The sequence below is a fragment of the Canis lupus genome, chromosome 24, assembly GCF_048164855.1.
Source record: "Canis lupus baileyi chromosome 24, mCanLup2.hap1, whole genome shotgun sequence".
Classification (NCBI taxonomy): domain Eukaryota; kingdom Metazoa; phylum Chordata; class Mammalia; order Carnivora; family Canidae; genus Canis; species Canis lupus.
Window position 1 is genome coordinate 46,206,203 of NC_132861.1, and position 27,620 is coordinate 46,233,822.

General features: G+C 37.2%; 1 protein-coding gene and 1 pseudogene across 10 annotated transcripts in view; one reads left to right on the forward strand and one right to left on the reverse strand.

Moving 5' to 3' along the window:
- Positions 1-27,620, forward strand: part of GIGYF2 (GRB10 interacting GYF protein 2) — a 136,238-nt gene that overhangs the window by 91,253 nt on the left and 17,365 nt on the right. For all 10 annotated transcript variants that reach the window (XR_012016751.1, XM_072796704.1, XM_072796708.1 and 7 more), the window contains 8 exons: positions 5,874-6,040; positions 8,495-8,586; positions 10,011-10,118; positions 11,167-11,267; positions 13,530-13,630; positions 15,478-15,639; positions 17,109-17,267; positions 20,126-20,362. Coding sequence is in view for 9 of the 10 variants with exons in the window: in XM_072796704.1 (XP_072652805.1) it covers positions 5,874-6,040; positions 8,495-8,586; positions 10,011-10,118; positions 11,167-11,267; positions 13,530-13,630; positions 15,478-15,639; positions 17,109-17,267; positions 20,126-20,362 (1,127 nt within the window). In the remaining variant the exon portion in view is untranslated. The remainder of the gene's footprint in view (positions 1-5,873; positions 6,041-8,494; positions 8,587-10,010; positions 10,119-11,166; positions 11,268-13,529; positions 13,631-15,477; positions 15,640-17,108; positions 17,268-20,125; positions 20,363-27,620) is intronic.
- LOC140616210 (probable ribosome biogenesis protein RLP24 pseudogene) lies at positions 24,424-24,908 on the reverse strand (annotated as a pseudogene).

Here is a 27,620-nt window from a genome sequence, read left to right on the forward strand (position 1 = left end):
TTTTAATTAAATTTACCTTGAGACAATTGTAGCTTCACATGCAGTTGTAAGAAATAGTAGAGATTTTATGTTACCCAGTTTCTCACACTGGTAATCTAATGCAAAACTATAGTACAATATCCAGCCAGATTATTGACTTTGATATAGTCAAGATTCAAAATGTTTCTATCTAACGTGGAACTTGAATAGCCACACACATTTCCTTCCCACCCTTGCCCACTCCTTAACACTTGGCAACCACTAATCTATTCCCCATTTCTATAGTTTGTCATTTCAAGAATGGTACATAAATGGAATCCATTTCCATCCAATGGAAAAATGTTTTTTTTTTTTTTTTTTTTTTTCCACTCAGCATAATTCTCAGGAGATTGATACAGGTTGTTACATATATCAGCAGTTTCTCTTTATTTACTGAGTAGTACATCCATGACACGGATATAACATAGTTTAACCATTTCATCCATGAAGGGTGTCTGGGTTCCTGTTTTTGGCTTTTTTTTTTTTTAAAGATTTATTTATTTTAGAGAGTGCTCATAGTGGGGAGGGGCAGAGGGAGAAAGGGGGGAGAATCTCAGTCAGACTCTGTTCTGAGTGCAGAGCCTGATGTGGGGCTTGATCTCAGAACTCTGAGGTGACTTGAGTCGAAACCAGGAGTCAGATACTTAACTGAGCCACCCAGGGTCTCCTCATTTTTGGCTATTATGATAAAGTTGTTAAATATTTATAGGTAAGCTTTTGTGTTAACACAACTCTTCATTCCTCTGAGATATAAATACCGAGGAGTGCAATTGCTAGATTGTATGGAAATTGCCATACTGTTTTCCAGAAGGGCTGAACCATTTTGTATTCCCGCAGCAATCTATGAGTTACTTGGTTTCTTCATATCCTTGACAGTATATTTTTTATGTTAGCTGTTTTGACATACTGTGTAGCGATACCTCATTGTAGTTTGGGTTTTTGAGCATCTTTTAATGTGTTTATTGGTTGCTTATTCTCTTTAGTAAACTGTCTCTTCATGGTTTTTTTACCCATGTTCTAATTGTTTGCTTTTTTTTTAACCTTTGAGTTTTGAGACTTCTTTTTTTTTGGGGGGGGGGGCTTCTTTATATATATAGATACTAGTCCTTTGTTAGATATGTGGTTTGCAGATATTTTCTCCCATCTGTATCTTTTTATCCTCATAACAGAGTCCTTCACAGATCAAAAGTTTTAAATACTGATGAAGTCCAGTTGATCAGTTTTTCCCTTTTATAGACTGTGTTTTTGGTAGTAAGTCTGAGACCAAAGAACTCTTTTCCTGGCTTCAGATCCCAAATTTCCTTTCCAAAATAGTTTATAGTTTTTGTTTTACATTTAATTCTCCAATCTTTTTTTTTTTTTTTTTAAAGATTTATTTATTTGAGAGAGAGAGGAAGCCAGGAAAAGGGGCAGAGGGAGAGAGTCTCAAGCAGACTCCACACTGAGCAGGGAGCCTGATGTGGTGCTTGATCCCACTACCCTGAGATCATGACCTGAGCTGAAACCAAGAGTCAATTGCTCAACTCAGTGTGCCAGCTAGGAGATCCAACTCTATGATCTATTTTGAGTTAATTTTTGTGTAATGAATGGGACTTAGGTAAAAGTGGGGGGTTTTTTTTGCTGATGGATATCTAGTTACTCTGGAACCATTTGTTGAAAACCATCTTTCCTCTTTCAAATTGCTTTTGTATCTTAGTTAAAATTCAGTTGGGCATTTTTATGTTGGTCTGTTTCTGTGTTCTTTATTCTACTGATCTGTGTGTCTGTCTTTCCACCAATATCACAGTCTTGATTATTGTAGCTATGTAATACATCTTGAAATTGGATAGACTAATTCCTCCCCTTTTTTTCCTCCTAGTTTATTTTTATCAAAATAGTTTTTAGCTTTCCTAGTTTCTATACCTTTCCATATAAATTTTAGAATACTATTATCTATATTTACCATATAAATATATTAAGAAATCTATATTTAAATATCTTGCTGAGATTTTAATAGGAACTATGTTAAACCTCTGTTATTTTGAAGAAAATTGACATCTTTCTCATGTTAACTTTTCCAGTCTATGAGCTTGTGTAGTTTTTAGAATAGATACACACTCTATTAGATTTGCATCTACTTGATTTTTGAGTAATTATAAATTTTATTTCAATGTCTTTGTGTTCATTGTTACTACATAGAATTGAGTTTTGGATGTTTCTCTTTAGTCTGTGACCTTGCTGAGTTCATTTATTAGTTTTAGGAGTTTTTTTGTGGTTAATGTTAGATTCTGTAGGATTTCCTTTGTAGACATTAGTGTCATCTGTAAATAGCAACAGTTTTTTTTTTGTTTGTTTCCAACCTATATCTTTTATTTCCTTTTGTTGCTTTATTGTATATTCCAACACTATGTTGACTGTGATGAGTGGAAGCAGATATACTTGCTTTTTCTTTCCTTTGTTCCTATTTTAAGGGGAAGACATTCAGTCTTTAATAATTAAGTGTAATGTTAGTTGCTGGCTTTTTATAGATATCCTTTATGAAGTTGAGGAAGATACTTTATTTTTTGAGAGTTTTTATTACAGTTGGTATCGGATTTTGTCAAATCCTTTTCTGTATCTGTTGATATGTTCCCATGATCTTTCTTCTTTAATAATTTTAGTATGGTAGATTAAATTGGTTACATTTTGAATATTGAAGAAGCTTTACATCCTTGGAGTAAACCCCTTTTATTCATGGTGTATAACTCTTTTTATATATTGCTAGATCCTGTTTGGTAATGTTTAGTTAAGGATTTTTGTGTTCATGAAGCATGTTGTTTTGTAGGTTTTTTTTTTTTTTATATATATATTCTCTGTTTTGTAGTTTTTTTATATATATATATTCTCATTGTCTAATTTTATTATCAGTAATATTAGCTTCATAAAATGAACTGGGAAATTAACTCCCTCTCCTATTTTCTGGAAGATTATTTAGGGTTGGTGTTAATTTTTCTTTAAATGTTTTGTAGAATTCTCTAGTGAAACCATCTGGGGACTTCTCTTTTGGGAATTTAATTTAAATTTAATTTAATTTAATTTTAAAATAGGCCCCATGCCAAACATGGGACTTGAACTCACAACCTTGAGATTAAGAGTCATATGACTGAGCCAGCCAGATGCCCTATTTTTGGGGAATCATAAAATTCAATATCCCTAATAGTTACAGGGGCTATTTAAATTATTGATTTAATATGAGTTAATTTGGTAGTTTGTGTTTTTTGATGAATTCATCTATTTCATCTAAGATGTCAAATTTGTGTGGGTAGAGTTATTTGGAGTATTCCCTTATTTTCTTTTTGATATTTTCAGGTTCTCTAGTGATGGCCCCTGTTTCTATTCCTGATCTTGGTAATTTGTTCATTTCTCTTTTGTCATTGCTAGTCTTGCTAGATATTTGATAATTTTATTGATCTTTTCAAAGAATCAACTTCGATATTTTTCACTATTGTTGTTTTCAATTTCATTGAGTTGTGCTCTTTATTATTTCTTTCTTCCTTTTTAGGGTTTGCTTCTCTTTTTCTAGGGTCTTGAGGGTGGGTGCTTATATTATTGATTTGAGACTTTTCTAATGTAAGCATTTAATACTGTGAATTTCTCTTTCAGCACTTAAACTGAGTACCACAAATTTTTATACATGTATTTTCATTTTCATTCAGTTCAGTGTACCTTTTTTTCTTAAGAGAGAGAGAGGTGGGGGATTGCAGAGGAAGAAAAAGAGAAAATCTTAAGCAGGCTCCATGCCTAGCATGTGATCCTGACTGGGGGCTTAATCTCACAACCTTGAAATCATGATATGAGCCAAAATCAAGAGTTGGACGCTTAACTGACTAAGCTACCCAGGTGCCTCCAGTTCGGTATATATATATATATTTTTTTTTTTGATTGCCCTTGAAACCTCCACTTTAAAAAATATATATTTAAGTAATTTCTATACCATATTAAACTCATGATCCTGAGATCAAGAGTCATATACTCTTTGGACTGAGCCATCCAGGCCCTCATGAGACTTCCACTTTTACTTGTGGATAACTTGGAATGTGTTTAGTTTCCAAGTGTTTGGAGTTTTCCTGTTATCTTTCTGTTAATGATTTCTGGCTTGATTTTATTGTGGTTGAAAAACACACTGTATATAATTTCAGTTTTTAACATTTTTTTGAGACTTCTTTATGGCTCAGTATAGTTCATTTTGCTGTATGTTCTATGGGTACTTGAAAAGAATGTTTATTTTGCTGTCTGGAGCATTCTATAAACATCAGTTGGACCTTGTTCATTGATGGTTTTGTTGAGCTCTGTAATCTTGTTGGTTTTCTGTCTAATTATATCAGTTGTTGTGGGAATGGTGTTGAGGTCTGCATCTGTAACTGAGGATTTCTCTGTCTTTATAGTTTTATTAGATTTTGCTTCATGTATTTTTGCAGCTTTGTTTGTATACATTTTTATAATTACTATGTCTTTTTGGTGGATTGACCCTTTGTTAATACATATCCTCTCTGTCTCTGTTAATTTTCTTTGTTTTGAAGTCTACTTTATCAAATACTAATATAGCTATTCCAGCCTTTTCCCCCCTTAACACTTGCATGATATATCTTTTTCTATCCTTTTATTTTCTTTTTTTTTTCAATTAAAAATGGTTTTGTTTTTATTTTTTTATTTTTTGTATATTTTTTTGTTGGAGTTTGATTTGCCAACATATAGCATAACACCCAGTGCTCATCCTGTCAAGTGCCCCCCTCCCAGTCACCCCATCCCCCTGCCCACCTGCCTTTCCACTACCCCTCGTTCGTTTCCCAGAGTTATATCCTTTTATTTTCAATTTGCCTATATTATATTTAAAATTACTTTCTTGTAGGTAGCATATAATTGTGTCGTATTTTTAGTTGTATATATTGGGTTATGTTTTTTGTTACTGACAACTTCTCCAAATTTGGGATACATGAGGTAAAATGAAAAGTCAGGGAATTCACCACCACTGTATGGTTCTTTAGGCTCCAAGGCTCTAGCAAGTCTGCTTTTTTTCTCTCTACTCTTTGGGGTCATCTTTTGTTTCTTTTGTATATAATGTGTAGGGTTTTTTGTTGAATTTAGCAGAAGGAGCAGGGACAAGTATATCTATTCTATCTTCCCAGAAATGGATGTTCTAGGGCTTTGTTTTATTTACTATTGTATTCCCATGGCCTAGACCCATATAATTGGTGTTCAGTAAATATTTAGTGAATGAATGAATGAATGGATATGAATCAGAGTGCATTTGTTGTTTTTTCTATAAAATATTTAATTTTTAATTATAAAACATCTAGAGAATGTTAACACCACCCCCCACCCCCCATGCCCCTGGCCAAATTTAGTCATACCTGGGTAAATAAACTGCAATTTATCTTAATTTAATAGATTGTTGCTTATACTTTGCTTAACCTTTAATAATCTGGCAGAAAATGAAAATTAGAGAAAAGCATATTTAGCCTAACTACATGTTTATATTTATGCCTAAGTAATACAAAATCTAACAAAAACACTCATTTTTATGAATTCTGACAAATGAATTGTAGAGATCAAGTGAAATGGAGACAATTACACTTCTTAAAATAATTAAAGTGCCACAGAGAATTTGGGATGTATAGACAGGAGTCTTATTTCAAAATCATTTCTGTTGCATTTTATTAGTTAGAAGCCTATTTAACTGCCTCTGGGGATGGATTAAATTAAAATATCATACAAAATATTTGATAGACCTCAAACAAGTTGTATCTTTGGTTAAGGATCAGACTCAGGAAATATTTTTTTCGTCTTCAGTCTGAAAGGATTTTTATTGCCCTTCTGTTTAATTGGTGCTATTATAGGTCCCTTCAATAATCAGGAGATGGCGGAATGGTTTCAGGCGGGTTATTTTACTATGTCTTTATTGGTGAAGAGAGCATGTGATGAAAGCTTCCAACCTCTTGGTGATATCATGAAAATGTGGGGAAGGGTTCCCTTCTCTCCCGGCCCAGCTCCCCCTCCTCATATGGTAAGTACCTTACAGCTCTCTCAGAACACATAAGAGGTGCAGAAACACTTGCTTCTCTTTGTAAACACAATGCAGATGTTGCATCTTACAAGGAAGAAACTGCATTTTTTGAGAGTAATTGAGATGACAATGGACAGTCTGAATTGGGGACTGCATACCTAGCTATAGTGATCTTTTTAGAACTCAAATACCTGTGTTCACCCTCCAATCCCTAAATTCTAAAGGAAAACCTTCAGTAGCTTTCTTCTAGCAGGTGTAGAATAAAGAACATCTTACTCTGTCTTGCCTACTAGGTCCTACGTGTTCTGGCTCCTAATTTTCTAAACTCACTTCAGAGCTTTTAACTTTATGTATTGTGCTTCAGTTCTGTTGACTTCTTAGAGTTCCTTTTTGCATCTGGTTAGAATGCGCATTCTCCTCTTTCCCTTCCCTTCTTCCCTCCCCTCTGTTTGCCACTTGGTTGCTGACTCATAAAATTCCTAAATTTTAGGTTTATCTTAAAGCAAATAAATGTTGCTAATAAAAAAAATTTAGTGCTTTGGAATATTTTGAAGATTTTTTCTTTTTTTAAATATTAGTTACTGGTATTGTAACTAAAAATTGATTCATAATGTAACATACCTCATATACTGGCACTGGAATATCTTTGAAAGGGGAAATTGTACCTCTCTGCAGCTGCTTCTCCCTTCTCCCTGTAGAATTCTTTTTGGAGGGCCTCGAATCTGTGCTTTATGTTTCCTTTTCCAGGTTGCAGTGTTGGGTGGCTGCAGTAGTCAGAAGTGGCCATGGTCAGACACCTTTAGTGGGAACACTGGGTCACTGCAATAACAGTCACCATTGATTTATTCATCAGCTACATAGTGAGGGCCTGTGCTAGGCCTTGTGGTGGGTTCGAGATGAGGGCAAATAGGCCTCAAACTCTATGGTCAAAGGGGTTTATAGGTAAGAACAGTGGCCATCAAACTTGTTTGGCCACAGCCTGTAGGAAAATAAAAGTGAGTTTTACATTACTACTCTTTACGTTCATAACCATATGTATATTTTTGTGAAAGAAATTTCACAGAACATTTTGTGCCATGCACATATTTTCTTCCCTCCCTCCCTCCCTTCCTTCCTTTCTATATGAATGTTTATCTTGACCTAGTAATCAGTGTCGCAATCCACTGATGGGCGAAACCTCCTATAATTTGGAGAGCAGTGACAAGTTCTAGGTGAGGGAGATTATTTCTGACATTTCTGTTGTAAATCAAAAGAAAAATTATTGTATAAACATTTAACTTATATACCAAGTTTGAGCTTTATTTCCCTTTTCTGAAATTGGGATGAGTTATTGTGCATGTTTCAGTGCTGAAAATTCATCCCTTGGAGCTTGGCATGGTTGCTCTAGCCCATTTCCTGACTTCCAGGTAAGGGGGCTGAGCCTCAATTAGACTTACTTAAGGGGCAGAACCATGGCAAGCTCTGTTTCTGTCAGCTGTTATTGTCATTGCCCTGAATAGCACTGGTAAGAGAGTTCACTTTGATGATGAATATACCTTGAAATGTAGGTTTTTATGTAGACATTTTAGATTAATCTAGTGTAGCTTCCACCTTCCCATATTTAATGAAAAGAAAAATGTTCCTGAATTTGAAATGATCTCCACCCCCCCAAATTGTGTATCAAATATTTTATTTCAAAGCCTACTTTCTGTATAATAAAGAGATAAACTGTTCATTAATGACTTGCCTTAGTTCTGTGTCACCCTTATGTCTTCATTATTTGTTATCTTATACTTCACATTTTATTCTTTCTCCCAATTTTAACTTTTCAGAATTTAAATTCCAGCTATGTTATTTGAAAATACAAACTAAAAAACTGTATCTTTTCCAACTCATGATGTATTAATAGTAATAGAAACACCAAATTTTAGGGTTGACAGTTACAATTTTCAAAGCTCTTTCATATTCCGTTAATTTAAAACTGCTCAGCATCTTTGACAAGACATATATCTACATTGTTCTCTATATTCATTAGGGGCCCTTGTAAAATTCCTACTGTCACATTAACTTCTGTAATTTTACTCCTGTTTTGTCCTATTTCTCTAATTCTGCGTGATCTCCAAATTTAGAGATCACTTTTAACATTGGGAAATAATATATTTTTTAGTTAACAGTAATGACTCTGGAGTACAGTATAATATTTAGCTTCAAGGGTAGGAGGGGAGAACAACTGCTGAAATGAGGACCCCTTTCCCACCATAGGGAATCTCTTAAAAATGCAGACACCACCTTCTTCCACTAGATGGCATTGTTTAGCCTTTAAAGAACTTTGTAAGAAAAGCATTTGGGGCATAAAGAGAGAGTGGCTTGTAAAGATCTGAGATTGACTTTGCTTTCAGATGTATGTAGTAAATGGCTTTTAGGCTCTTTGCAGTTTGTTCAGTGGTATTTCTTTCCCTACCCCTTCACTCCTAGGGAGAGTTGGACCAGGAACGACTGACCAGGCAGCAGGAGCTCACTGCCTTGTACCAAATGCAGCACCTTCAGTACCAGCAGTTCTTAATACAGTAAGAGCAATAATACAGTAGGGTACCCTGCATTATTCAAAGTGCCTTTATTTAAAAAAATTTTTTTTGAAGATTTTATTTGTTTGAGAGTGTGTACACATGAGTCGGGGGGAGGGGCAGAGGGAGAGGGAAAAACAAACTTCCCCCTAAATGCGGAGTGCCATGTGGGCTCCATTTCAGGACCCCAATATCATGACCTGAGCCGAAACCAAGAGTCTGACTCTATTGGCTAAGCCTCCCAGGAGCCCCAAAGTGCCTTTAGATATAATCTCCCATGTTTTACCTTTTATAGCAGAGAACTAAAAGTTTATAAGATACTTCAGTCACCCAGTTAGTGCCATGTTACCACTATATATTTGGAGTTTGGTCTTACCTTTATAAGTACCAGAAATTTACAGAAAATGACACATTAACTATAATTTTGCAAGCTCGTTAGCTCCTAAAGCAAGAAACAACAAGCATTTTAAGAATTAAATGGCTCAACTTTGAATGCCAGAGAAAAAACATAGTTGAGAGGGCAGAGAAGAAGTAAAAATTTATACTGTTAGTAGTGATGTGGAATAATGGCAAAATCACTTGAATTATGTGTCCTTTTGGTAGAAGCAGTAAGATTTACTGTCATCTGGTGCAAAGATTGACAAACCAGCTTGGTCCCTGTTGTCATGAGCAGGTTTTTTTATTTTTTAATTTTTTTTAATTCATGAGAGACATAGGCAGAGGGAGAAGCAGGCTCCTGTGGGGAGCCTAATGTGGGACTCGATCCCAGAACCCTGGGATCGGATCACGCCCTGAGCTGAAGGCAGATGCTCAGCCACTGAGTCACCCAGGTGCCCCATAAGTAGGGTTTTATTTGGAACACAGCTACACACATATGTTGGTGTGTTGTCTATGGCTGCTTTTGCACTGCAGTGGCAGAATTAAATAGTTGCATGTGGCCTGCAAAGCTGAAAATATTTACTGTCTGGCTCTTTACAGAAAAAAAATTGTTTACCCCGATCTAGTGAAAAAAATCTTAACCTAAAATTTTCTAAGCTGAAACATAAATTTTAAGAATCTTTATACAAGTTATTTTTATTTTTGCAAAAGGTGCTTCATGTGGAAATAGTTCGAATCTGTTTTATTTTTCATTTGCTTTCTGACATTAGTTTTGGGGAGTTTGCTAGTTTTTGACATTTTGTAATTTTCCTTTTTTCTTTTTCTTTTTTTTTCTTGCTCTCCTCTTTCATCATGTTATCTAGAAGTTCAGTTTTTTGACAGAATGACAGAATTTTCTGTATAACTATCATGAAGAATTGTTAAAATTTATTTGATAGCTATTTCTAGTGGTTTTTTGGGGGGTGGTAGACCAACCTTTGCTTTTCAGTATCTCAGTAAAGTGCACTAAATGTGGATTGACAGGTTACACTTTATTTTACTTTTTGAAGACAGCAGTATGCACAGGTTTTGGCTCAACAACAGAAAGCAGCTTTGTCTTCACAGCAGCAGCAGCAGTTGGCACTTCTTCTCCAACAGTTCCAGGCCCTGAAAATGAGGTTGGTCATCATTCCATGATGTGTTAACATTGTGTGTGTGTGTGTGTGTGTGTGTGTGTGTGTGTGTGTGTGTATTAAAGAGAAGAAAGGAAATGTTGGTATAATGTATGAACTCTGGTATCAAAATACCCACACATGGCACATGTGTGTATTATGTGTAAAAACAGAATATAGCTTTTAAAAATAATAACTAAGCTGGCAATAAAGCATTTTTGGTCTTTGTACTAATAGAGGATAAATTTGGAATAAGAATCACAGAATAATGAGGACATTGAAAAAGCAGTATATTCTTAGAGAACCAACAACAAAATTATAGTCCAGAAGTTTAATCTCCTTTTCACCCATGAGAACTCAAGAAAGATATTCACACTGCCATATAGACTTAAACTCTTCCAGAACCCAAAAGCCATTCAGATAAGTCTGAGGAAAAGGAAATTATGCTAGAAGTCTTAAATTTCTGTAGTTTCAGATTATCATTCAGGGCAATACTTGTATTCCTTCAGAGGTATCGATGACCTTCTTAAAAATCTTACTGTCCAATTTTACCAAAACCTTCTACATTTCTCTCTTGAGTCCTAACCCATCTAGTGAGGTAGGCAGGTTAAGCAGTAAGGTGCCAGTTTACGGATGGATAACTGATACACCGAGAGATGAAAGGACTCCGTTGACATACTACACAGAAGACTTCAAAGGAATAAAACGAAGACCTTTTGACTTATGGTCTATGGATTTTTCATTATAACAAGCTGGCTCTGTTATTCTTACTGACATATTCTGTTTTTTTTTTTTTTTTTTAAGAATATAGGTATATTCCTTTAGAAATCAACATTTGTTAATACCTTGATTCCAGAGGGTGATAACTGGGCCTCTATCTTTGTTCCTCTCCTAAACACTTTGGTGGTGTTACATTTTAGGTGTTACATTTTAGTTAAAACAATGAAGGAGTTTTCTGGCTAAATAGCTGGAAAAACCTGCCAATAATGTAGAAATTCCTCTTTATTTTTGCAAATGACAAGAACAAGTTAATTTTTTTATTTCCCTTTTGCAGAATATCTGATCAGAACATCATTCCTTCAGTAACTAGGTCTGTGTCGGTGCCAGATACTGGTTCTATCTGGGAGCTTCAACCAACAGCCTCACAGCCTACAGGTAAAAATTTAGATTGGCCTTTAAGGTAGCTCCAAGGATTTAGACTTTTATTTTATAATTCAACTTTTAAAAAATATGTCACTTTTGAACAATTTTATATTGAATATTAACAAAAAGTCTCATTTTTTAATAGACGCCAGCAAAGGATTGAAAAATATTATTGAAAATTCACTGTTAAGGATTTGCCAGAAGTGTTTAGTAGATAAATTTCATGAATTTGAATCAGCCTCTCTCTTTATGTTGCTCTACCAGTGTGGAAAAGTCTTTTAAGGGATCCCTCTGCCTGTGTCTCTGCCTTTCTCTGTGTGTGTGTCTCTCATGAATAAATAAAATCTTTAAAAAGAAGAAAAGTCTTTTGAAATGTTCTTTTTATTTCTTTTGCCAGAGTGGGGGAAAAAAAAAAGCTTAAGTAAAAACATTTTTTCTTTTGAGTGAAGGATTAATATATATAGCTTAACACTGCAGGCACCCAGAAGTTTTGAGATGAGAAAAGGCTGCTTTAAAGTGAGCACCCTACCTTATTCTCTGATCTTTTTGCATCAAATTAGAAATTTTGGGGCTGGAATTTTTTTTTTAAGTCTTGATATTGGTGGAACACTTAATGGTTTTTAAGATTTGATAACTGCAGATGTAGGTAGTTTGAACCATGGACAGTCCTTACAAGAGGTTATAGTTGGTGTTGACAATTCTCAGGAACCATAGGCATTGATGGATTTTTCTTTTTTTCTTTTTTTTTTTTTTAAGATTTTATTTATTTATTCATGAGAGACAGAGAGAGAGAGAGAGAGAGGCAGAGACACAGGCAGAGGGAGAAGCAGGCCCCATGCAGGGAGCCTGATGTTGGGACTCGATCCCGGGACTCCCAAGAACACACCCTGGGCCAAAGGTGACGCTAAACCTCTGAGCCACCAGGGCTGCCCCATTGATGGATTTTTCTTAAAGCCCTTGAGCTTTTCAGGCTGTAGTTCTCTTGCTAATACCGGTCCTGGGGATTATAGCAGGAGAAGGACTGATTATCGTCCTTCATCAACTTTCCCTACTCTGTGTACCTTATTTTTTTCTTGGTAGCCATTTATAGTTATGATGCTAAAATATTCTCCAGTTTTGGGGGAACTGTTTGTAAATACCTTATTAAGCAGTTTCTTTCTTTGGGTGTGGAATGATCAAGGCCTTTTACAAATGGTCCGTTGGTTTTCTACAACCAATAATTTATCCCTACAGAAGTAGGGATATAGGGAATAGAGAATGCTGGAAAGTGATGTCAGCAAACCTTTTGCTGGCAATAGGAAAATAGACTCAGAAATCTTTATCTGTTTACTACTTCATCTGACCTTGTGCTGTCAGCAGGACCCATTGTCATTTGTGAGATCTTCCCAGCCTTTCCAGAGGCTTCCCTAGCTCCAGCTATACCTCTTTCTCTCTCTTTGAAGTGAAATTTCACTTAGCAGAACATTAACCATTTTTAGATGAGCAATTCAGTGGCATTTAATACATTCATAACATCGTGCAACTACTTAATGCTCGCTCTCTAGTTTCACAGTTATATACCTCTCTTGACCCCACTCACTCTACTGAGTGTGCAATAAGAGTTTGTACGGCTGCTGGGAATGCTGTGGGCTTTGGATCATCTAACACACTGGGATTTAAATCCTGGCATGGCCACATGCTTGGTGTGTGTCCTTGGGAATGTTATGGAACTACTCCTGATCCTTAGCTTATTCATCTGTAAAGATGAGGGATATGAACAGATACAGAGTTGGTTTGTTTCAAGAGAGAGGGAGGAGAGGGAGTGGGAGAGGGGCACCAGGAAAGGGAGAGGGCCGGGGTGCGGGGGAGAGGAAGGGAAGGAATCCTAAGCAGACTCCACGCCCAGCGTGGAGCCCAATACCGGGCTCGATCTCATGACCCTGAGATCATGACCTGAACCAAAATCAAGAATCAGATGCCAACCAAGTGAGCCACTCAGGTGCTGCCCCTCTTACAGGGTTTTTGAAGATGAAATTAGTTTCCTAGCAAATGCCTGGTAATTTATTTCCTTCTAGATGGGTGAAGGATATTGATTTAAACCAGAGTTCAGTGGCAGTTTAGTCTGCCTAAAAGCACTATGATGGAGCTCATTCAGGGACAGGGAAACAGCTTATGTGGATATGTGGGGAGATATATATATATATGTGTGTGTGTGTGTGTGTGTGTGTGTGTGTGTGTGTGTGTGTATATATAAAAGCTCTGATATCCCTCACTTTTTTCTTTATTGTTTCACAGTTTGGGAAGGTGGTAGTGTATGGGATCTTCCCCTTGACACCACAACTCCAGGACCAGCCCTTGAACAGCTTCAGCAGATGGAGAAGGCCAAAGCTGCAAAGGTCTGAAACTCATTCTCCCATAGCAGTGCTTGCTTTCCAGCTGTAGGACAGCATTTGTTTACTGATGTCTCTCTTGCTAGCTCTACTTTTTCCTGTTAGTTTACTGTTACTTAGTGGAATAAGCACATTCATATTCTATCCTTACCATTCCCTCTTCTCCCAAAAAAGACCTCAAACAATGAAAATTAGCAAACTAAATTAATTGGTTGTTGGTTGACACATTAATGATTATGATCATATGTATACTTTAATTACATTATTTATAGTATAAACACTTTCCTAAGACCTAGGAAAATATGCACTGCATTGCTTATCAGACCATTGATCTGTGGCTTGAGTTTTCACATTGAATCTTTATAGTGGTGTTAGTTTACATTTCTTACTGTACCCAGAAATGTGGTTGAAAAGCTCAACATTAAATCCTGTGTTCCATTCACGTCTTCTGGAGTAGCAGGAAGTCTTGAATTCTGGTTATTACTTGTCAGCTAAGGATGTCTTACCAACACTTATTGCTGTTATAATGATTCTCGGTCCTCATGCCTCTGGGAGAATCTTGTTCCTATTTTGTACTTAATGTGTTCTTATCCTCTGAGGTACTGGCAGTCTCCTTAGAGGGTCCAGAACGTAGAAGGGGTTCATGGTCAGGGTCTGTCTCCATAAATGAGTAAGAGACCATAATTCAGCTAATTCTGGAGAGTGTTCTAGTACTGTAGTGCTTTGTGCTGGGAACATGTAGATGATGAGGGATAGGAGCCTGCAGTCTTTTGTGTCTGGGGTGTGTGTGTGTGTGTGTTTTGAAGTGGGTAGAAGGCAATGACACACAGGTAAGTAACACAGTTACAAGGGTGGTCAGGAAAGCATATGGGCTAGCTATTCTCACCTTGTTGGAGAGGTGGGCATCAGGAATTGTGTGACGTTGATGGACAGTGTTACCTGCACTGACTTTCACTTGAAGAACAGTAGGATTTAATCCAGTTAAAGGAGCCAGTTCCTGTAAAGGCTCAGAAATGCATGAGAACATACTGGCTCAAGAAGCAGCTAAATAATTTGGTCTGGCCTGCTGGGGACATTGTGTGTCTGAGGGATTGATTAGTGGAGAACAAGGAGGCTTAGATAAGACAAGCCAGTCATGAGAGTCCTTATACATGTCCTGTTAGAGGGTTAAGGTTTATTTTCAGGGTGAAGGATGGTGTTAAATGTAAGCCCTGGAGTGATTTATTTTGATGGAACTTAAGATGTGCTGGGGAATGTGGGCAAAATGGATGCTGGGAAACCCAAATAAGGGACTCTTAGAAATGTGGATGAGAAAGTGAAAGCTTGAACTGGCATGTGGCAGTGAGATTGGAAACTGGGTGCTGGATTGGACTAGTAACTAAGAACTATAAATTATAGAACTAGTTAGGAGATTGATCTTCAAATTTTAAAGAGCTGTGTTTTTTTCACATTAGCAGCTTTACAGTGTTGCTAATGAAACCTTGTAGACACACTATTAGATCTTGAATCAGAAAATTCTTTGTAGGGATGAGCACAGAAGTGCCACCCCAAGAGAGTTCTGACATTACTCTCCTGTTGGCCACCTTCTCCTATGTCTAGGCGATGACATGTGGTAGTGTGGAGTGAGGAGGAGAATCCATTCAGTTTAGAAGAGCATGACACTGTTGTACTTACTGCGACACAACAGAGCTGAGTTCTCACAGAGCTAGCTTCATCACTCAGTTGCAGTACAAGCAACAGTGAATGGTGTAGTGTCTGCATCTTCTGGCTTCTCCTAATGGTGCTGGTCAGTGATGTTGGAGTGTTTCTGTGCTTGGCTTCAGGTTTCTTAGAGTGTTTTCTTGTAATCACAGCTAGAACAGGAGAGAAGAGAGGCAGAAATGAGGGCAAAACGGGAAGAGGAGGAACGAAAGAGGCAAGAAGAACTCCGGAGACAACAGGAGGAAATTCTTCGGAGACAGCAGGAGGAGGAAAGGAAGAGGCGGGAGGAAGAAGAGCTCGCCCGAAGGAAACAGGTATACCTTGGAGAATACTGCCCCAGAATTAGCCCTGAACCACATTCTCAGTTCTCGGGAGCTGGTCTCTCAGAGGGAGTTAATGGCAGGATTGGGATTAAAACCTTAGGAGATTCACTTCCTTTAGAAGAAATGTCTGTGACCCACTTGTAGCCCCTGGGGGGGTAGCTTCAGTCCTGGTACATCACTGAAGTTGATTTCTTTTGAATATTTTTAGTTAGATTGTAACTAAGTCTTTGTTTAAGTATTTATAACCAGTGATGAACAGTTTTCATGCATTTTGGCTGTTTGTATTTCTTTTTTGGGGATTCTCTGTTCCTGTGCTGGATCCCTTTTTCTGTTGGGATTTTTACAGATCCCAGTTGAAATAGTCTGCTCTGTAATAGCCCCAAAGTCCAGCTTTCTCTCACATTTCATACCCATTATCGGCACCAAGAGGTACTCTGTGAAGAACAGAAGGGTCCATGCTGAGTTAGATTTGAACTAATATTTCTTAAGAGTTACACTCTACACTAGCATGTAAGGGCTCTAAGAAGTATTACAGTAAAGAATTCAGTTTAATTCTGTGTTGCTCAGTATTTCGTAAATTATTTTGATGGTGAGACCCTTTTCTTTGTACTTGTATGGGGGACTTTGTTCTTCAGAACACATTCTAAACTACACAGCTTTATTCAGTAGCTAATGGAGAAACTAGGACTGACTCTTAGTGCAGTGCTATTTAACTACTACTAGTTTTTCTTATTTATTTATTATTATTATTATTATTTTAAGATTTTATTTATTTATTCATGAGAGACAGAGGGGACGAGGCAGAGAGGTAGAGACACAGGCAGAGGGAGAAGCAGGCTCCCTGCAAGGAGCCTGATGCAGGACTCAATCCCAGGACACCGGGATCACAACCTGATTGTGTTCAACCACTGAGCCACCCAGGTGCCCTTGTTCATTTATTTTTTAGGTAGAAGACCCTGTGTGTGCACTAATATAGGGATGGTGGGTGGAGGGGAAGAGGGAGACCTACATACATACATACATACATACATACATTTATTTATTTATTTATGAGGAGGTGGGGAGGGGCAGTAGTAGTAGAGGGAGAGAGAGTCTCAAGTAAACTCCCTGCAAAGTGCAGAGCCTGACATGGGGCTTGATCCCACAACCCTAAGATTATGACCTGAGCTGAAATCAAGGGTTGGATGCCTAATGGACTGAGCCAGGTGCCTCACTACTAATACTTTAAATACAAACTATTTTAATTGTTGATATGTGTACTTCCCAACTCACATATTTACTTTTTACTCTAGATCCTGGTTGTATTCTTTTTATATTTACTGTTAACAGAGCCTTAGCAACACATAGTCTCTTTTCAAATTATAATGGAATATATTAATCAAGATCCAGAGTTTGTTTCTCTCTCTCATACACACACACACACACACACATCCACCTGCCATTTTTCTTTTTAAATTTAGGAAGAAGCTCTGCGACGCCAAAGGGAGCAAGAAATTGCATTAAGGCGACAGCGAGAAGAGGAAGAAAGACAACAGCAAGAAGAAGCTCTTAGGAGACTGGAGGAGAGGAGGAGAGAAGAGGAAGAAAGGCGGAAGCAGGAGGAGTTGTTACGCAAGCAGGTGACAGATGGCTTGCTCTTCTCATTGCTTTTTTGAAGCTAGGCATTTGTGATTAGAAAATGTTTGAAGAAGAGGATAGTCTATTTTACTAAGAGTTATTATAAGCGACCTAACTGACCCTCAACTACTTTTGTAATGACTGTCCCACAGGTAATTATGAAAGCTGGATAAAATATCATAGAACCAGCCCACCCCCACCCCCATACCAGAGAGAAATCTAAAGAAGTCCCTACCCTTTAAAAAAACCAAATGAGAGATCTGCACTTTACCCACTTTTGCCTCAGGGTACTCTTTGTTTTTTCTAAAGTGCTCTATTAAGTGCTGCTGCATATTTTCACAGACTGTGCAACAGTAGGCACTATTCCAGTTCTAGTCCAGCCAGGCCATTCTGCCACTACGGGCAGCCAGAACCACTAAAGCATTTCTTTTTAATGTTTAAGAACTTAGATTTTTTTTTTATTAGTAGACTCTATTATATTAGAACAGTATTAGATTTTCAGAAAAATCTGAATGATAATATAGTGTCCTCTATTATTTTTTATCTTACATTAGTATGGTACATTTGTCACATTAAACCATTATTGTTGTGTTGTGTTGTGTTGTGTTGTTATTAACTAAGTCCATAGTTAATGAGGAGGAGAATGGAGGAGGAGTTTTTTTTTTTTTTTTTTCACATTTCTTCAGTTTTTTCCTCATGTCCTTTTTCTTTTCCCATATCCCAAATCCAAAGTACTACATTTAGTTGTCTCCTCAGCTGCTTCTTCACTTGACCGCTTCTCAGGCTTTCCTTGTTTTTGAGGTCTTTGGCAGTTCTAAGGAATTCATCTGATGTTTTTCTCCCAATTCAGTTGGATTTAGGGGTGCTTAGAAAGTAGATCACACAGAGGCAAAGCGCCATTTTTATCACACTCTATCAAGGGTACATATTATCAATGTGACTGGGGTAGACTTTAGTGACCTGCCTGCAGCAGTGCCTGATAGGTTTCTGTACTATAAACATCACTCTTCTCCCCATGCACTGTGCTCTTTGGAAGGAAATCACTATGGACAGTCCACACATACACATGTAGGTCGACACAAGCTGGATGTTACCTGCTTTTGCCTAAGTCCTTAACTGAAGCTCTTTGAGCAACCTAAATTCTATTAGAGGTAGATAGCTTCAAGGATAGATTGTATGTCAATCGATTCATCATTTGGCTTATTCATGTGACAGTTAACATTTTTAGTTAAAGTAGTCCATGCCAGTTACTGTGCTTGTTTCCCAGTGAGGTATGAAAGTTTTAAAGAAATTGTTTCTGTCCTTAAGCTCATAGGTTATGTTGGTGATGATTATACAGGAAATAAATGCCACAGTTAGGATACTTTCAGCTGCAAAACCAAAATATTCACCTAAAAATAGTTTAAACAACAGATTGCCTGTCAATGGATAAGGTAGTTATACACGACTTCAGTAACTCAGTGTTATCATTAAGGATCCAGGTCTTTTGCAAACTTGTACTCTAGTGTTTCTTGGTGGCTTGACTTTTCACTAGATTTTTCACCTCATGATTAAGAGTTTTGGATACCATACCCTTGTACAGTCTGCAAGCAAATGGTCCCTCTCTAATGCTTCTTTTGTTTCAAAAGAATACCTTCTTGGGGATGGTGGCAGGGTCGAGGAAGAAGAAGAATACCTTTTCTAGAAGCCTTCCAGCAGACATCCCTTTAGCCTAAATCATATCACATGGGTGGCCCTAGTTACAGTGGAAGCTTAAAAAGTGAAATCTGGCATTTTAGATGTCTGAGGTGACTGATCTTCTGTCTGCAAGGAAGAAGCCTGAAAGGAATCGTTTTTGGATAGGAAATAGTTGTTGCCATGGGTGGGCTAGGAGCAAACAGAAAAGGGCAAGGTATAAATGGATATAATGAAATGGCAGAGGGGAAGTCTACCTCCTAAAAGCAAGGCTAGGGAAGTCCTCATAGAGTGGTCAATATCTGCCCGGAGTTCTGGAGAATAAAGAGAAATGTACTATCTGGATAAAACACATCATTGTAGGTATAGTAAGCAGATTCTGTGAAGGGGAGGACAAGGAGCGTTCCAGAGGGCACATTGCAATGGTTTTTGAAGAAGGAAAGCAGAAGGAAAATGAGCCGAGGTACAGGACAGATAGTAGAGGGATAGACAATAGGTCAAGGAGAGATGTGCCCAAGGACCTGTGGGCTACAGGGGGTGTGAATCAGTGGTGAAATTTAAATGGTCTTATAAGGTTGCTCTGGTTCCAGAGCTGCTTGAGGCTTTCTTGGTAATCTGGCTTTGCAAAGTCCTGGTGCCTCTTCAAGCCCACCACCCTGAAAAGCTAGCTCTGCCTCCACATAGGAACAGTTTTCAGAAGCCTTTACTGCAGTTGGTGGTGATCTCTTAGGTCAGCCTTTTTTTTTTTTTTTTTTCTTAAAGATTTTATTTATTCACGAGAGACACAGAGAAGGCAGAGACATAGGCAGAGGGAGAAGCAGGCTTCTTGCAGGGAGCTGATGTGGCTCTCGATCCTGGAACTCCGGGATCATGCCCTGAGCCGAAGGCAGACAGTCAACTGCTGAGCCACCCAGGCATCCCTCTTAGGTCGGTCTTTATCACAAATGTTTGAAGTGACATTCCTTTTATGAAGAAATTAGCAAATAAATTAAAAATTTATCCTGTAAACACGCTGAGCCTTTGTAGCTACTGTAAATGTATTTTAAAAGAAAACTGCTTTTTGTCATCATAAAGTTTCTGCTTTCTCTGTTACTTCTATAGCTTTTTAACAGAAACCTTCAAAAATGATTCAGATTTTTTAAAACACAATTAAATTTTATTCTCTTTTATTTTTCCTTCTTGGAAGGAAGAGGAAGCTGCAAAATGGGCCAGGGAAGAAGAAGAAGCCCAGCGTCGATTAGAGGAGAACCGGCTGCGAATGGAAGAGGAGGCAGCCCGACTCCGGCATGAAGAAGAGGAGCGGAAGAGGAAAGAGTTAGAGCTCCAGCGGCAGAAGGAGTTAATGCGCCAGAGGCAGCAGCAACAAGAGGCTCTCCGGAGGTTGCAGCAGCAACAGCAGCAGCAGCAGCTGGCTCAGATGAAGGTAAAGCCTTGACACCAATCATAGGTGCTACTTGCTGATATTTTTAAGATACTGGCATATCAGTAGCAGGAGTGTGCTTTCTTTAGTATTGAATGTTACTACTATTTTTCCCCCCAATGTGGGGCTTGAACTCATGACCCAGAGATCAAGAGTCACATGCTCTACTGACTAAGCAAGACACGCATCCAGCAAGACTTAGTGATTGTCTGGATCTGAGGGACAAAGGCAGAGCTGGGGTGGCTCCTAGATAGTAAGCCTTCAGTAACCCTAAAGTCTTGACATTAATGATGGAATGTGAGTAATTGGGAAGTGAGCAGCTGTATGGCAGGGTCCAGATAACTTTACATGTGATCTGTGGTTAGCAGTATCCTAACTGCTGGTTAGTGTCCCCTATCTTCACCGAGCTCATAGAGAAAGACATATAAATAGGAAATGTGAATAGAGTGTTGAGTGTAGCAGAAGAGGTGGTATCAAGCAGTAGTGTATAAGCACATGGGAATTTGTTAAGAATGCAGATTCTCTGGTCCCACCCCAGACTTCCTAAATCTGAACTTTTGAGGGGTGAGGCTCAGTAATCTATTTGGAAAAGCCTCCAGGGGATTCTTATGCTTGCTAAAATGTGAGAAGCACTATCTACATGGGAAGCTTGGAAAGGCTTTCTGGAAAAAGATAACTTTTAAGTTGAGTCATTAGGGAGGGAAAATTAAAAACAAGAAAAAAGCCACACAGGCCACTTGGAGAGTGGAAGGGGTTTTTGAGAGAGGAGACATGGTATGAGCACAAGAATGAAATACAATAATACTGCGGTATGTTTGGGGGAAATTTAAAAAGTGAGTTACTGTTGCTTATGAGTACAGTACAAGAGAAATGTGGTTAGGGTCCATGTATATTAAAGAATTAAGACTTAAAGATATGTGAAACAGTGGACTAAAGTATTTTCAGCTAGGAAATTGCACTGTCAGATATGCAGGAGCAGATATTAGTCATTTTGAGAACTGAATGGAAGATGGATTTAGAAGGAACAGAGCTGGTGTTCGGCAGAGTGGCTGTGAGGGGCTGGTGGGGTTGTCCAGGTACAGAAGAGGAAGGCCATAATGGGATTGGAAAGGTGGAGTTGAAGATAACTGTCATTATTGAGTGCTTGCTTTATGTCAAGCACTGGGCCACAGCTTTCCATATGTTACATAGGTTCTTCTTTATATCCACCATTAAAAGCTTAGGTGTGGATACCTATGTTCTGCCAAAGAGAACATTTTTTGTTCAGGAGCTGAGTTGTTTGTCGTGGGTCCAGCTGGGGGTTGAGCACAGAGCCGTGTATTAGAACCTATGTGTCTATGGCTCCAGAGCCCTCAAAAGGCTGTCAGAAGACTTTTCTTAAGAGGCCACATCATAGACTGTGGTGACTGATAAGAATATGGGATGAGGGGGAAGACAAAGGCACGGGTAATTCCAGATTCTCAACTTCTCTGGCTGTGTCTTTTGTGTGTATCTGGTTTTGTCCTGTTATCCTCCGATAAATACTAAACATTCTGAATGAAGATAAAGGACTTGAGATGGTTATGAGGAATTGCTTAAAGGTTCTCTTGGGAAAAAAAAAGGCATTAAAATTGGTACCAAAAAAAAAAGTTCTTTAAAGATGGCTTTATTGAGATAATACAACTCATGCCATACAATTGAACCAGTTAAAGTATACAATTCTGTAATTTCAGTATGGTCACAGGTATGTGCAACTATCACCACAGTGGATTTTAACATTTTCATTACCACCCTCAGCCCCCGACCCCCGCCCCGACGAACCCACTGGCTATCACACCCTATGCCCTATTCTCCCGAGCCCAAAGTAACCCTTTAATCTACTTTCTGTCTTTATAGATTTGTCTATTCTAGACATTTCAGTTAAAAAAGAATTGTACGCATTTTGTGACTGGCCTCTTTGAATTAGCATCATGGTTTCAAAGTCCACTCATACTGTAATATGAATCAGTACTTCATTCCTTTTTGTGGCTGAATAATACTCTACTGATGGACATGCCAGCTTTTGTTATCCATCAGTTGATGGACGTTTGAACTATTTCTATTTTTTGGCTGTTATGAATATTGCTGCTATAGATAAATATTCATGTATACGCTTTTATGTAGATGTGTAATATAAACCTAGGAATGGAATTGCTGGGTCATATGAGAACTATGTATTTAATGGTTTGTGAAACTACCAGACTATTTTCCAAAATGGCTGCACCATTTTACATTACCACCAGCAATATATGAGGATTCAAATTTCTCCACATCCTCATTAATCCTTATTATCTGATCTTTTGATTATAGCCATCCTCATAGGTGTGAAGTGATATCTTGTTGTTTTGGTTTGTGTTTCCCTGGTGACTAATGATGTCAAGTATCTTTTCATGTGTTCATTAACCATTTATGTGTTTTGGAGAAATGTCTCTTCAAATCCTTGGCCTTTTAATCTAGGTTGTCTTACTGAGTTTATAAGAGTTTTTTATATATTCTAGATAAAAGTCCTGTGTCAGATACATGATTTAAAAATATTTTCTCCTCTTACTTGAGTTGTCTTTGTACTTCCTTGATAGTGTCCTTTGATGCATAAAGTTTTTCATTTTGATGAAGTTCAATTTTTTTTCTTTTGTTGTTTGTGCTTTTGGTGTCATAACTAAGAAAATACTGCCAAATCTGAGGTCATGTAAATTTATTCCTATGTTTTCTTAAAATATTTTTGTAATTTTAGTTGCCAAAATAAGATCTGTGATCCATTTTGAATTAATTTTTGTTAATTGTATGAGGTAAGGGTTTGACTTCCATTCTTTTGCATGTGACTGACTATCCAGTTGTTCTACACTATTTGTTGAAGACTATTCTTTACTGAATGGCCTTGACATTTGAGTTGAAAATCAGTTGACCATAGACCTGTGACTTCATTTCTGGATTTTGAATTCTGTTCAGATGATCTATATATACATCTGTCATTATGCTAGTAACATACCCATCTCGATAGTTTATTGCTTTAAGTTTTGAAATCAGGGAGTGTGAGTCCTCCAACTTTGTTCTTTTTCCATATTGTTTTGCTATTTTGAGTCTATTTCGTTCCAAAAGGATCATAGAATTAGCTTATCAGTTTCCACAAAGAATCCAGATGGGATTTTGACAGAGATTGCCTTGACTCTGTAGATCAATTTGAGGAGTTTTGCCACCTTAACAATACTGTCTTCTGACCATAAACGTGGGGTGATTTTTATTTAGATCTTTTTGAATTTCTTTCAGTCTTTTATAGTTTTTAGAATAACTTTTGTAGTACTTCTGTTAAACTTATTATTTTGTTCTTGTAAATGGAATTTTCAAAATTTCATTTTCAGATTGTTCATTGTAAGTGTATAGATACGCAATTGATATTTGTATATTGAGCTTGTATCCTGCAATCTTGCTGAACTGCTTTATTAATTGTTTTGTAATGGATTCATTAGGAATTTCTGTACACAGAATTTTGTCATCTGCGAATAGAGATGGTTTCACTTCTTCCTTTCCAGTCTTTTATTTCATTTTCTTACCTAGTTGTCCTGGCTAGAATCTCTAATATAATGTAGAAATGGCAAATCAAATATCTTTGTATTGTTTCTGATCTTGGAGGAGGAAGCATCCAGTCTCTCAAAATTAAATTTAATGTTATCTATGGGTTTTTTGTAGATGCCCCTCATCAAGCTGAGGAAGTTTCCTTCCTTTTCTTCTTTGTTGAGTATTTTTATGCTGAAAGGGTGTCTATTTCCCTCCTCCTCCACCCATGTGTATACTTGCACTTTCTCACTCTCTCAAATAAATAAAATCTTAAAAACAAAACAAAATGTTACTATCAGTGAAGGCTTGACAGTGGAGATACAATCTAACATCCATAATATCTAATGTTTTGCAGATAGCAATGTAGGAGATATATATTTTTAATTACCTTTCATTTGAGTGATCTTATTTAAGATATAAATTAATAATTTGGAAGTTCTTAGTCTCCTAAGGAGATTTTCAAATGCACTCAATAGAAATGGTGAATGAGATTTTTAAGAAATATCTTCCATGTCTACATCCTGCTGTAATGTCTGTACCATTTTTTCTTAAAACTGTTTTCCTTTGCCTCCAAGAGGAGTTTGAATAAGATGATGTTTTGCTTGACTTTGATGTCCTGAACTTTATGTAATTATTTTTCTTTAATCTGTTGTTTACTATAAATTTAGCTTTTTGTTTGTTTAATCTTTTCATCTCTCCATCAGTAGTTTTATTGCATCAGTAGTTTTATTCCATAGCTCTCATATTGGACAGTTCTTTCTGCATTTTTCAAATTCAGCTGAATTATCCACTGTAAGCTTTTTACCAGCTCTTTTATGGAATGCTTTAGTCCCCCTGACCTTGTGATGATTGCACCTCTCTCTAAAGTTTTTATGACACTTAAATTTACAGAATCTGAATACCTTGCAATCATTGCAGACATCATGCCATGCTGGGTGTAAATGAGTCCTCAACAGAACTAGCACTTCTCAATACACATGTTGAAGCTATGTGGATTCCCATTGACCAAACGCCATTCTTGAACAGAAGTCTGAATGTCTTCTTACAGGTCTATTTAGCTTGTCTATTTCTTCTTGAGTAAGTTTTTGGTAGTTTGTCTCTTCATAGGAATATGTCTCCTTCATCTGGGTTATCTAATTGATCAGCAGACTGTTGGTCATGGTATTCCTTTATATTCCTTTCTGTAAGATCAATAGTGATGTTGCCCTTACTCTCCTGATTGTAGTAATTTGAGTCTTGTCTTTTTCTTGGACAGTCAAGCTAAGTCAATTTTGTTGATCTTTTGAAAGAATAAGCTTTTGGTTTTATTGATCTTTTTCTATTTTATGTTTCATCAGTTGCTTCTAATTTTATTATTTCCTCCTGCTTGCTTTAAGTTTACTTTGCTCTCTTTTTCTAATATCTTTTTTTTTATAAGTATTTTGTTTCTTTATTCATGAGACACACACAGAGAGGCATAGGCAGAGGGAGAAGCAGACTCCTCAAGGGGAGCCGGATGTGGGCACTTGATCCTGGGACTCCAGGACCACACCCTGAGCTGAAGGCAGACACTCAACCACTAAGCCACTCAGGCATCCCTTTTTCTAGTATCTTAAGGTAGAAGGTTCATCTTTTGAGATCTTTCTTCTTTCTCAATATTGAGATTTGCAGTTATAAATTTCCCTCTGAGTATTGCTTTAGCTGCCACCTATACGTTTTGCTTTGTTCTTGTATTCATTGGTTATATAGAAGTGTTTTGTTTAATTTCCACTTATTTGTGATTTTCCAAAATTTCTTTGTTACTTCTCTTTCCATTGTGATCACAGAACATACTTTATATTCTTTTTCTTTTCCTTTATTTTTTTTTTAAGTAGGCTCCACATCCAGTGTAGGGCTTGAGCTTGAGTCACATGCTCTACCGAATGAACCAGCTAGGTGCTTCTATTTTTCCCTTTAAATGAATTATTGAAGTTTTTATGTCCCAAATTTTACCTTCTTTAGGTCGGTCCTGGAGAATATTCCATGTTTCTTTGAGAAGAATGTATATTCTGTTGTTGGCTGGCATATTTATATAGATGTCTTTTAGGTCCAGTTGGTTTATAGTGTTGTTCAAGTCACCTAGATCCTTGTTGATCTCCACCTAATTGCTTTGTCTATTATTGAAAGTGGAGTATTAATGAAGTCTTTATTATTGTCTAAATATTGTCAAGCTACTGAATTGTTTATATTTCATTTTTGCCATTTCTTGTTTATTTTTGTTTTGGTGCTCTGTTGTATTGCCCATATGTGTTTGTAATTTTTTTATCTTCCTGCTGGATCAGTCCTTTATTATAATTAAATGTCTCTATCTCTAATAACTTTTTTAAAAAGTAGGCTCCATGCTCACTGTGTAGCCCAGTATGAGACTTGAACTCACAACCCTGAAATCAAGACCTGAGCTGAGATTAAGTCAGCTGCCACTTAACAACTGAGCCATATAGGTGCCCCACCATTTTTTTGGTTTAATTTTAATTTTATTTTTTAAAATATTTTATTTATTTATTCATGAGAGATAGATTGAGAGGCAGAGACTCACAGGCAGGGGGAGAAGCAGGGTCCATGTGGGGAGCCCAATGTGGGAATCGATCCCAGGACCCCACACCCTGAGCTGAAGGCAGATGCTCAACCACTGAGCCACCCAGGCATCTCATTTTTTGTTGTTGTTGTTTTAAAGTATATTTTGTCTGATAATGATATAGAACCTCCAGCTTTCTTGTGTTTGCTGTTTGCCTGATACATCTTTATCTATGCTTTCACTTTCAACCTGTATATACCTTTGAATATAAAATATCTCTTCAAGACAGTATAGTTGTATCTTATTTTTGTATCCAGTCTGATAATCTCTGCCTTTTGACTTGATTCTTTAATCCATTCACATTTAGTGATATTATTTATCTAATTGGATTTATGCCTGCCATTTTACTTTTTGTCTCTTATGTCTTTTTTTCTCTCGTCTTCCTTTACTGCTGCTTTTTTTGCATTAATATTTCCCATTGCAGCATTTTAATTCTTTAATGATTTAAATCCCTGTATGTTTATTATATAACTTTATTTATCTCTTGTTTTCTTCATTTGTACCTCTGAATTCAAGTTACCATATGGAGTGATTTACTTAGCCCAATACAACTTCTTTCCCACTTACCTCCGTCTGCTAGCAAGAAATCCTCTGAATTTACTGGGAATGTCTTTATTTCACCTCTATTTTTGAAAGACCTTTAGTGGATGTAGAATTCCTTGTTGATCGTTTTGTTCTGAGGACTTGGGATATCTTATCCCACTGCTTTCTGGATTCCATTGTTTCTGATGATAATAAGTCAGCTATTAATTTTGTGAGATTTCTCTTGTAAATGGCAATTTGTTTTTCTTCTTGCTGCTTTCAAGATTTTTCTCTTTGGCTTTCAGTATTTTTACCATGATAATGTCTATTTGTGGATTTCTTTATCTTGTTATAGTTAAGCTTCCTGAATGTGTAAATTGATGTTTTTAAATAAATTTCAGCCATGATTGCTTCAAACATTTTTTCTTTTCCTTTCCTCTCCTAGTACTTGCATTAGGCCCATATTGGTGTACTCAGTGGTATGTCACATTTCTCTAAGGCTCTCTTTGTTTCTCTTCATTCTTTCTCCCTGTTTTTTGGATTGTGTAATCTCTACTGATCTGCAAGTTTTACTAA